General features: G+C 38.1%; 1 protein-coding gene across 15 annotated transcripts in view; it reads right to left on the bottom strand.

The window, feature by feature from the left end:
• SOX5 (SRY-box 5) overlaps positions 1–12954 on the bottom strand; it is a 459770-nt gene that overhangs the window by 33422 nt on the left and 413394 nt on the right. For all 15 annotated transcript variants that reach the window (XM_021391451.1, XM_021391458.1, XM_021391488.1 and 12 more), the window contains one exon: positions 3687–3864. In XM_021391451.1, coding sequence (XP_021247126.1) covers positions 3687–3864 — 178 coding nt within the window. The remainder of the gene's footprint in view (positions 1–3686; positions 3865–12954) is intronic.

Genomic DNA, 12954 nt, shown 5'->3' with positions numbered 1-12954 from the left:
CAAAAAACATCTGGGCCATAAATCCTCTAATCTGCCAAAACACGCTATTAAATCCCATGATTTGTTGAAAAACACTAAGATTAAAGAAAGGAAATATAAAATGGCTAACTGCCGTGTTAGGAAAGTGTTATTAATACTCTTTCTTTGTCTCAATTATGAATGTTCTGTTCCTAAAGAGCCTTGTCTAATCATGTCAGATTACACATCCTTGTTGTATTGCTAGACTCTTCTATCTGATCCGCTGATTGCCAAAAAACGTAGGACATTGTCTTGCTGCTTAAAACATTTCAGGGGAAGAAGCTGATGTCAGATTAGTTCAGTGCTGCGCTGCTGGGAGGATTTCATTTTGGTTTTGGGTTTGATTGTTGGTGTTTTAGATTACAGACACAGTGGGACTCTGGGCAAAAACTGGAAAAAAGTTTCTGTGCAGTCTGACTGTTGCTAATTGTACTAACAAGTAGCTTTGGCTAACTATCCAAAATCTTGAGAGCTTTATATGAAATAATTCAATCCACACTGCTTTTATCAACTGTTCCCGTTCAGCAATTCCAAGCCAACAGATTTCCAGTAATTCCATCCTTCCCAGTGTAAGAAAGGATACAGTCTGCACCAACATAGTGCTACCAGTTGATTTTTTTTTCACCTCCATTTTAAGAATTTGCTTGGTTTCTTCCCCTCTTTGCATCTGTTACTGATGAAGCTCGCATGTAGTCAGAATAAATTAGAAAGCAAGCAAGCAAACAAACAAACAGTAGTATTGCTTCTGCTTGTGTTCTTGATTAGGCTAGGTATAATACTTTCAATCTGTAAGAGCTGAATTTGCCTAGGAACTGGAATTCATGCCCTCCTCCAGACTATTTGGCTTTTCCTGAATACTGCTATCTTTGAGACAGTTTGGCACATGATAGTGAATAAAAGCAAGCACTCCTTATGTTTTTCAGTAGCTGCCAAGATGCTGGTGTGCAGGGAAATGATTAATATAGAAGCGAGTTGAATGTAAATTATTGTTGTTTAGGGTAGGTGGTGAATTATTGACAGAGAGGGGAACCGCATTACATAGAATGCATTAGTTACAAGGATTGCCAAACTAACAGAGATGTTGAAGATAATGGCAAAGGGCAGAGAGAAGTTGTTTCTGTTTTTAGTACACGGACATATGCCTGTTCCCAAAAAGAAATGCTTGGATTTAAAGTCATACATGAAGCCATGACATTTGTGACTGCTCAGTCTGTAGCATAATTTATACACTATAAGGAGAGCTCTAGAAAAGGATTGCATATCTGTATGCCCAAGTGTTGCTATACTCTCAGCCACAGGAGGCTGTAAGCTTAGGTGCCCAAGACACAATTGAACAAACATGACTATTTCTTCATGCTACCAGAACCAAGCAGCCTGTGCATGGTTGGTGCAGTGAAAGGTGCCAACTCAGCTTCATCTCAGCAAGGTGGGACATGCACATCTATATCAAACAGCTTGTTTCTTGCGTTGACAGCCCTGATCATTCAAATGGTGGAAGTAACTCTCTGGCAAATGACTGCACGCTTCCCAGAGACCTTGCCAGGAAAAACCTCTCTCTCAAGATAAAATAGTATACTAGTCTCTCTTAGTTCCTTTGTTAAAATGCTATCAAGTTGTTTTTGTGGCATAGCTCCTACTGGAGAGAGACCTGAAATACTGTGTTTACTTTTCCTAATGTCACCAAATGATTTCAATATGGTAACGACCTTTACATGCTATACCTTTGGTTGCACCTAACCCAGCAGTTCGCATGCTAACTTGTAAAGTGTTCACAAGCTCTTCCCTCTTGTAGTTCCCATAAAGCATGGTTTTTGTTAGCTGTAGACTGTGCTGTCCAGCTCCTGCACTGCAGTTAAAGACTGCTTATCTTATATATACAGTATGCGTAGTTATACTGCTCAGCAACCTCAAAAAGTCACTTTCTATATTTGTAGCTAGGAGATACACAGCAGTGAACTCTATGTCATTAACAATAACTTAAGTATGTTATCTTTTGCTCCACAGTTTTCCATGGTTTATTCATGGTATAACACATTAATTCTTCTTACAAGAATGACCTTTAAAGCTCCATTCATCCTCACAGCTTTTATCCAATTACATTATCACTCATTATAGGTACAGCATTTCAAAATCTGCATTTTGTTAAAGTAAACTGCAGGGGTCTCAAACCTACGAAAAATATCAGGTGTGTAGGGAAAAAAGACTGGAGAGGAGAGAACAAGAGATGTCCTGCCACTGAGATGCAGGTTAGATGCTTGATACCATATCTAAATGTGATGCTCACTTTACCTAGGACAAAAAATTCAACATGAAAAAATTGAAATTTGGGGCACTGTACATGGAGATTAGTAGGGTTGACCAAATTAAAGATGAAATACATTATTAACTAACAATGTTAAACAGTGAAAGGCTAATAACAATAATATATGCGTTAATAATTAACAGTGGGATATTTATGAAATATTTACACAATTGTAACTTGTCATACTAAATAAAGTTATCTTCTTTTCTGTAGAACATAGAAGCATATTTACTGTCTGATATATGTAACCCTCATCAACATTAGTAGTAATCATATATGCACAGCAGGAGGACAATACAGTGAGAGCTAGATATGTTTTGAACATTGGACATAACTATGGGTCTCCCTGGTATCTATTCAGGTAGAATATAGATTACAGGGAGTTTGGGAAACACCCACTGAGATGCAAAATGGTTTCACTACAGAGCACTGAGATATCACAGGAGTTGCTTCTGATTGGTCTGGCCTATGGTTTCTTTTGTTCTCTGTGCCATCTCTGAAAGTGGCCAACCAGAGATGTTTCACATCTCTGTGAATTGAGGTACAGCAATCTTTCTCAACTGCCTAAACACAACTCGATTTATACACTGAAATCTTAGTTCACATTACATTAAATCACTTCTTGGAACATAATGTTTTAGTTAGAAGGCTGAAGAATAGGGTGCTTACATATATTACTGACACACATACAAAGAGAAGTCCCTTTGACACACTGGACTTGTAAAATTACCACTAAGACTATTCTTATCTAGCTGGTCCTTAGGCAAAGAGCTAATTTTGACAGGAGGAAAAATTAACGCTATTTTCTGCCACAACATTAAAAGCAGTCAGTTAAGAGTGTTATAAAGATACAACATCAAACTTGTGTTTTTTTGAATGAGCACAGTAATTGTGTTGCTAGTGAGACGAAGATAAAATAATGCTCTATGCAGCTTTTTAGTGAACTAAACACTAAATGTGATTTTTTTGCAGAGATATATATTTGCATATGTAGATTTTTAACTTAAAGGGATTTAAAAAAAAGTTTGATTAATCATCTGGTTTTTTTTAGCTGACGCAGTAGAATATCTTGTATCTTTAATGCCTGCCATTAGACAGGTGTCTATTTTTAGTTAAACAAACAGCATTTATTGACTGTTATTGATAAAGCAGTATCTGAAATAACACAGGTCTTTGTTCTTCAAGTCTGTAAAAGTTAACATACTCCTTCTGAAATAGTAAGTCCATGACAGTTTGCTTACTGACATCAATAAATGCAGTGTTATGGTCAGCCTCTGACATCTCATGCACCACTGTCTGATAAATGCCCAGTTTCGAATAACACCTATTAACCATTATGATGAGGGTCAAGTGAAAGTGATCTTACCTATTGTATTAGCTCTGGCTGAAGGACTAGCTAATGTTGCTGGCACAGAGGATTTTAGTGAACTGGCCCCACTATTTATTCTCAGAGTTGGCATATGAGGAGAGGTGGGTGATGTGGGAGACTTGCCATCAGATGTCTTGGGTTTGGCTGAGAGGTTCAGAGGCTGGGCCACTTCATCCTACGATGAGCAGAAAATAAAAGCATGTTATAAAAAAACTGCTGTTGGCATACCACCATCTAAGCAAAGACAGTTTTTTTTTCAGCTCATATAAACCTCTAAACCTGTAAGGTTGTATGATATACATTAAGATCAAATGTGATACCATCTTGTCATTCCAGTTTGGAACTGAAATGACTGACAGACTGGAAAATGAGCATGATACAATCAGAGAACACTCTCCATTTGTGCTTTTTATGTAGGAATTGTCCCTGAAGAAATTATTCACATTAACAAGACATATGCTTCCATGATGAAAGTGAAGAATATTTTTACAGTTAGATTTTAATATTATTTTGTTGCAAACTTGATATGGAGAGAATCTTCACTTAAAATTCAATCCCTAAAATCCAAACTGGGCAAATCTATTTGACAAATTGGGCTTTGTTGTTGTTATTTTGGTGGTTTTGGTGTTGTTTTTTGTTTGTTTTTTGTTTTCGAACGTGCTTTTCTCTGAACTTCCCAGGCTTAGAACTGCATGTACAAAAATATCACAGGAAACATACACTTCTTTTTCACTATAACAGTAGAGCAGGAAGATCCTGCCATTTCCTTCCACAAAATTTGAAATAGTAACTTGGACAGTTTTCCATAAGCCTCTAGATTTTCTCATATTTTCCTGAGCTGGACTTCAAGATTTCATTAATCATTACAATGAAAAAACGGAAAATTTAGGTGACATTTTTTGCAGGATAACTGGAATTATTCCTAAACCTAGCTTGATTACACATAGTAACAGGCAGTGGTACAAAACATGTTAAAATCCAAAGGCATATGTTTTTATTTGACCATAATACATAATAGCAAGGAAAAAAAGCAACAGGCAAGAGAGAAAAAGTTTTTTCAGCAAAGGGGATACCTTAGAAATGATTTTAAATGTCTTTAAATAGCCAGAAATAATGTATATAGTATTAGATCCAACCATCACGTGTTAGTTTTGCTTTCCTCTGCCCCTGTGACTTAGGAAAACCACTCCTTAGCTAAAGAAGAGCTACAACACACAGTGCCGTTTCAGCTCCAGGCGCTGAGTAAGTTGAGTCTTATCTCTGTAAGTTGTACGTACATCCCCTGTTAAAGAATTATTCCTGACTTACAGCAATTCAATGCTGACTAGAATTAGACTCATAATGTTTGAGGGTTTTACTGCTGCTGCTAAGGTATCTGTAACTATTGTTATATAGCGCTGACTCTTTCCCACAAGAAGGTGGTGTGCTGCAGTAAAGAAGGAATTTTATACTAAGCTGCCACACATGGAAGTATGATGTAGATGTATGACTCCAAACACAAGACAATTTTGCAAAGTACTGTGATATAACTTTTCAGTTACCTTAAAGAAGGAAGTTCTGAGCTAGACACTTTTGTTATATTTGACTATTTCTGTTAATCTTCTGGGAGACTTAAGTCAATGGGTTTAAAATGTTGCATAGATCAATCAATATTTTACACTCTAGGAAGGTACTCATTCCCTTACAGAAATACAAGTTCATCTGTATTAGAATAAAATAGATTAACATATGTTAAAGTGAAGTAGGCTTGCTCTGCTGTTCCATTGATTTCAATTAAAAAAATCCTACAACAGTGCAACTATGAAGTCAGAACTGAGACAGCTGCATAAAAGCCTAAGTTCAAGCTAACCAGTGAACCAACAAAACAGTGACCTGAAGAGCAAAGTCATCTGTTTAGAAGACAGTATCAGAAGCAATGCAAACCTGCCCACAAACTTGGTCAATTCAAGAGGTGTTATTTACAATGTATATTCTATTCCTGACCTCTATTACAACTGTCAACAAAAGGGGCTGATTAGTTTCAGATACGGCAGTAAAAGCTGCAGCATACTCTCTGGCCACTGAAAATCTGGCTGAGAGCAGCACTTCAGTTCCTGCTGGACAACAAAGTCATGGATGGCAAGGACTCTCACTACCAAGTCAGCCTGGATTCCAATCAGCATCCTTGTACTAAAAATTTTTTTTCAGTCCCATCCTTTACTAAATCCCTGGGCTATCCTGTTCTTATAAAGTTTATTTCCTTCCCTTATCTCATTCCCTCTCTCCTTCCTCAGTTCTTCTGTTCCACTCTTTTAGCCTGGTGTGAAGACGAAGTCTTGCAAGTTAGAAATGGGGGAGGCTGACTCTGTGCTGTAACTATTCTTGGTAGTAAGAATGCTCTTCTTCATTCAAGTCAGCACAGCTACTCTGGAGCCAAGAAGCATAAGGCCTTGTGGAAATAATATAAGCCGACAGTTCCAGAGCTGATAAATGTCATTCCAAATTGCCCCTTCATTCACTTTCATTGTGTGTTCAGGCTAATGGTAAATTAATCAGAGGTCACAGAAGCTTGCTTCTCATATAAGAAAATAAGGAAACAAGTTTCTGATATTACATGTATTTACAAAATGATATTACTTCACCGTTTGGTCTTCATAATATTTTTACTTCTATTATTTCAAAGAATGTTGTGAAATCCTCACTGGAACTCAAATATATTAAATATTTAGTCAGAGAGTTTAGAAATCCTGTGTTGCATCTTGAGCCGATCATAATTTAAGCCTCCACCACAGTGGAACAATTTATTCCATAGGAGTCTGAAAAATATCTGGGAGATATATGTAATAATATACAATTGTGTTAAATGTGAAGATGACTGTTAAGATCTTTGCTTCGATACTCAGTGAGCCATTTTACTCTTTATCCTTTCTGCAGACATAAATTCAAAATACACTGGATGAGATCCTATTCTCTGCTCTTCCAGTTTAAACCAAGAACTGCATTGTCTTCATTCTTGATTTGCACCTGCATAACCCAGAGAAGAACTGGGTGTTTGACTATAAAATCTTTCCAGTTAACATTCTGCCACATTACAGATTAGCAGGCTTCACTCTCAGTTGTGTCAAGGCTGCGTATAGTTGTACCACAAAGACAACAAGGGCGAGTAAGAGTAACAATAACACTAAAAAATCGGTGTAGCATATTCACCTCAGGTAGACTATATCTTTAAAGAGTCAGGAGATTCCATTTTATGCAGTGGAATCACAGAACCTAAAACTACTTGCTGCACTTAGTTTTTATTAAAGAAAGCTTGGCACTGTCAGATCCCTGCCTTTTTCTTACATACGACTGATGAGGATTTTTTTTCAAGATAGCATTGTTTAAGGAGTTAGACAAAGTCAAAAATTTGTTTATGAATCAGCCAAAATTATTAATACTTAGAGCAGAGGACATTAAAAGACTTGTAACAATATAAACACAGATATGATGAAAGTAGAATATGACCTTAATTAAAAATAATGAAATAGTTCCTTTAAGTAGCGTATTTGTCAAGCAAAACAAAACACACACACACAAAATAAATGAGAGAATAAAGCATAAGCAAAAACACATGATGGAGGGCTAGTAAAATGAAGAACCCACAACAGGAAGAAACCATTGGTAAGAGATTCTCATCCCCTGTATCACAGCAATGTCAAGATAGTTGCAAGTTTAGGACAAGCTGGTGGTTTGCTTCCCAGGATTGGAAGGCTGACTTTAACCAAAACTTTGGAGCTCAGGGAACATTGGAACCTTGATTTGATCTACATTTTTATTCCAGCTGATCTCTAGACATAAGTGGAAAGAAAAACTCTTCATCTACATTAAAATTTGGTGGGATATACAGAATATTCAAAAGCTGAATTTTGTTGCTTCATTCAGCTTGGATTTGTATAACTTTAAGCCTTCATATTTAAGCATTAGACATTAGAAATCCCCAAACTGAGTGTCTGACGAGCAAGGTTTAAGCAGAAATACTGCTGGTAAGCTGAGTGTGCATCAGTGTTACAAGTAGTTGGCTGAATTGGTGTCTTTTTTAATGTTTCAGTCAAGCTGTCTCTATTTACTACCTCCTAAGATAAAAAATTAATGTATATCTGAATACATTAAGAAGGGGCTGAAATCTGATTTTGAGAATGTCTTTAAATCATTTATTAAAAATTGCACTATTTTAACACCAAGAACTGAATAGAAGGCCAATAGCTCAGATGAATGAAGCAGTCTCGGAGAAAGAAAAGAGGGTGTGTTGGGAGGAAGAACTCAGATGATTCATTCGAATTTTATAATCTCCCTTCTTTTCACATATTTTAATGATTAGAATACTATTAAAAATACAGTTACTGAATTATTGCATTGTAATTTAAATCCAAGTGCTGTATCCCACTGTGGCACACACTGAAGGCCCAGGTTGCCAGTTTATTACAAAATTAAGGAATATTCTGTGTATCATCTGACTGTCAATACAGATGTGCTTAAATGACCTGGCATAAGCACAGCCTAGCATGCTCTACTAAAGAGGTTTTTCTTGACCACTGGGAACACATTTGCCACATCTTATTGCCTATTTAAATGACCTTGGTAGTACAAATTACAGCCAAATGAGTTAGAAATAAGGAGCTGGAAAGGGGGGTTCTAAAAAAAATGCCTCTACCATCTCACCAGAAACAAAGCCTCATTCCCCAACCTTGTTTCTGTTTCTTGGAGACGTTCATTTCAATAGAAATGCAGAATACAGAGCACTCACTGGTGTAGCTGGGGCAGAAGACAATGATGCTGTTGTTGCACACTGAACTAGGCAGCTCATCAATGGTTTATCCATTCCGACCCTTGCTCATCCTTAGAAACCTCTAACCAACACATATCAGAAACAGAGGTGCAACAGCATATAAGCAAATAAAATCCTTCAACACTGCTGTCCCTTCTAGACTATAGTTGTCCACACACTCACACAAAGATACTGGCATCTTTCTCCACGTCCCCTCCCCTCCGTCTGAATCCACTCATGGTGAAATTATCAGTAGCGATGATAAGAAGCCGAGAGGTAACGGCAGTTGTGAAACGTGTTGTATAAATGAGCCATGCTGCTGATATTATCCTCACTGATGAAATAATTGTATTAAATTAAGCAGGAATGTTCACATGACAGGATGGGTGAATTAGATAATGCTCATCTGCAGCTGCACCTCCTCCTGCCACATTCTCAAGTTTTGATTAAGAATAATGTGTCCCTTCCTGCAAAGGTGGAAATTTCTCTAACTACCCAGAAAGAAAGAGATGCAAGCAAATAAACAGGCATCTCAGTCATTACATTATAATAAACACAACAGAACTACTCTTCAGGTTCAGAGAATTCACTTTATCTTACAGTATCTCTTTCCCATGAATTTTAGCACCAAACGTAGAAGGTACCAACCAGACTTTTCAGAAAGGAAAAGTCACCAAAGATAAGACTGGAGGCAAATATTAGAAAGAACTGTCTCCCTCCTTCCTGCTCCTGCAAAGCGCACAGATTTTTTGTTCCATAACAGCTGCAGAAATATCTAAGCCTGGTTTTCTTCCTTTCTGCAGAGCAGGTTTTTCATGATATTGCTTTGCTGAGTATCTTTCCCTGAATGTGTTGCTCTCAAAAGCTGGGCACTTCCTGGACTTAGCACACGTTACCCACACTTAGTGCTTCCAGTCTTTACCGATATTGCTGGAGTACTACTCATAGGACTAAAAACAAATGGAGGAGCTGAGCTGCCTTATATTTATGAGAAACTTTGTTTTTCTTCTCTCAGCCGCTTCTTTAGGGGACTACTCGAGAAATAAATTACTCCCAAATGTGGATTTGTACATGAGAGTATTCATCCACAGCCTCCACTACTGCTCATGGGCCAAAGAGGTTTGGGAACACAAACTTCATCTCTTCTATTTTATAGTACAGGAGACATATGGGATTGCCTAATGTCACACTAGGGGCTTCCAGTGAGGATACTGTCTGCGGGCTTGGTCCTCTCAGAAAGATCCCCAATTTCTTCCCCTTTCATTTTGCTTTACTGGAAGCTGTCAGGAGAGAAGTTTGCAGCTACATAGACTAATTTGCTGCCCCGGAAACCCCAAGCTTCGATTTTGTCTAGTCCACGTGTTGTCACAGTCAAATGAGAAATGTTGGGTGGTTTTCCCTTTGTATTTGGCACCGCTGTTACAAGAAATTGTACACAGTATTCACAAACAGACTCTGGAAAAACAAAAGAGGAACATGCAAAATGACCTGGTTCTACAGATGGAAGTCTGTAAGAGCTGCATGCCTCCCTCTCCTCCCCACAACTTTGGATGCACAGCAATTACTCTGTAGTATCACTATTCTCTGACACACTGAGTACAGATGCAGAAATAACTGAAAGCCAAATGCCGGCAAGCCTAGGATCACTTTAGTCCTCTAGCTAGCTCAGGCATGGAAGAGTATAGGCTGTTGAAGCTGCAGAGCAGCCTAAAACCCAGGTCTGTGGAGGGAGCTATCTAAATCCTCCCCAAAGTCTATACCCAACCACAATCAGGATATTGTGTGCCATCTAGACAGACAGGACTGTGCACACAGAACTCTAAAAGCAACTCTAAAAACTTTTCAGGAAAGACAAATGCTGCAATGAGGCCTAGTTCTCTGGGGGCTCCTTGAGTTCAAGACAGGCTGTTTGGCCAACAGAATGCACCAGGGCACACAACTTAGCAAAATGAGCAGACTTGTGTGTGTTTACTCAAAACTCATTCATTTAGTTTCTAAAATCCTCGGAGATGCATCCTCCAGACCATACTTGCAGCTTCTGGCTGGCTTTGGATTGCCAAAACGCCCACCATCCTTGTGAAGTTTCCCTGTAATCTCCACAGACAACCAGCACAATGTGTTGGAGAAAAGTGGCTGGTACAAGATTTCTGGGCTATTTTTGCTTGATCGTGAGTTTTCAGTTACACTGATCTCTAAGAGAAACCTGACTACTTATGGCTGCTTATCCCAAATCAGAGCTAAAATTCAAACATTCATTTTAATCCGTACAAAACTAACTGACTTACTCCTACTGCAATTATTCTGCTGCTTGGGCACTTGTTCTTCAGCTAAACCAAAACAACCTGAAGTGAGTGTTGCTCAGGACCCAGTGCATGGATTTTCAGTACAGCACAAAAAAAAACAAACAAACAAACAAAAAAAAAAAACTGCAGGAACAAAGGGCTTTCAGCATTTGCTTGCACCTCAATAAGGAAAAGCTCATTCTTTTTCTGCTTCTCTGAGTGAGTGAAAATTTAACTCCGAAGCCTCATTTGCAAAAAAACAAAAACCAAAAACCAAAACCAAAACCCCAAAACTCCAGCAAAGCTCATTTTGAGCAAACCCTGCCATGTTTGGCTTGAAATGGGAAAGGTCCACATTGACCAAAGATACAGGAGTCACTGAAGAGATAGAATGGTCACTTGGGATTCTACTGGTCCATACTTATGACCATATTTGAGTTCATTTAGCTTTTTGCTTCTAATAAATATTGTTCAGCCATATTTCTCACATCACTGCTGTGCCTATTTATTTGGCATAATGCTATTAATGAAGCACTCAAAGACAGCTCAAGCCAGCCTCTATGCAGAAAGGGTGACTCAGGCACAGGTCAGCAGGGAATGATGCAGATATAACAAATCTATATGGGAAGCTAACAACCGATGTTTCATACTTTTAACCATGTAAATTATTTCACCAGAGGTAAAAACCACTAGAGAGGATCAAGAAGTTGTGGGGGACAAGAGAAAGGTTCTCGCTAGAAAGAATGATTCTTTCAAACTGACTCCATTGAAATACATGGCAAGTAGTCAACTGCAAAAAAAATCACCTCTCCAGTGTTTGAAAGGAATATTAATTAATTAAAGTTCATGATTACTCTGACAGCTTCTGCCTTATTTTACAAATGGGAAGAATAAGGCACAAAGTAGCAAAGTAATTTGCCTAACCTCACTTAGTGAGCAAATAGCTCAGTCGTAAGAACAGAGCAATTGCCACTCTCATTCTCACCAATACTTGGTGTTGGACTGTTGTGTTTTTTTTTGTTTTGTTTTGTTGGATACTGTATTGAATCTCCCAAAAACATCCATGTGCTTCAAATGAAGTAGATAGCTATCAGATAATTTGATCTGCGGCATGAATTCGTGAACTCATGCTGGGTAGAAACTGAAGTGGTCCATGCCCTGAAGTATGATGCCTCGCAGCTTGGCAATTTTTATTTTTTTAAAGTCCTTGCTACAGAATTCTGTCCCTATAAAACCCAGAAGCCTCAACATGTGTTGTCCTCAATAATGCCCTCCCTTTCCCATAAAAAAGCTGTTTAAAAAATGGAGATAGGCATTAGACTGGATTTTGTTTGCTGCTGAAATTGAACTTGGAGTCATCACCTTCCAGTAAATAATCCCCGGTAAATGTTAAGCAGAATGAACAGCAATGAAAACAACAAAACCTGAAAGGACAGGGAAGGACTTGGAAGGAAATAAAACAAGGACCTGCAAAGCCAAACAGCATTACAAACTGGTACATTTTAAATGAACAACAAGAAAACAGAAGCCACACTGATCAAAGCCTCCCACCTCCTCTCTGTGGTGGATGACACCTTCGCTGGGAGCACACCACCACCTCTAACCCCACACCTGCAAAAGGAATTAATTTCAAAAAGAATACAGACCAAAGCGTACCATATCAAAACAAATTAACAAAAGCCCCCTCTTCCTGCTGTGGTCAGGCAGGAGAAGCAAAAATGCTGCACGGATTGTAAGATTCAGGGGGAAAAAAGACAAAACAAAACAAAACAAAAAAACAACCCCACAGCTGCTAAAAACTTTAGAAGAAACAAGTAAAAAAGCTTAAAAGAAAAAAGATTTCAAACAGCTTGGACAACTGACAGTGGTCTAAGAAAATCTTTTCAAAAACCACCTGTGCTTTCTCTGACTTTGGATATCTCTATGCAGTGTAGGTCTCTAGTCCTCACCAACAGGCAGGAACGTATGCAGCAATACAAATAAGTAGTGCAAAGATAAAAATGCACTGTTCTTATTTATAGATACATACAGCTGTACGAAAATATGTTTTGTAACTGTAGATATGACCTGCCTGACGATTTGTTTTTCAAACTAATAGTTTTTCAGAGGGAAACTATCAACATAAAACTAATCTGTCTTTAACGCTTGCATGTTATTAACAACATCCCAGATGACTAAAATCAAAATGATTTTACAGCTC

This window comes from Numida meleagris, chromosome 1 (genome assembly GCF_002078875.1).
Source record: "Numida meleagris isolate 19003 breed g44 Domestic line chromosome 1, NumMel1.0, whole genome shotgun sequence".
Lineage (NCBI taxonomy): Eukaryota > Metazoa > Chordata > Aves > Galliformes > Numididae > Numida > Numida meleagris.
This window is presented reverse-complemented; position numbering and strand designations above follow the sequence as displayed.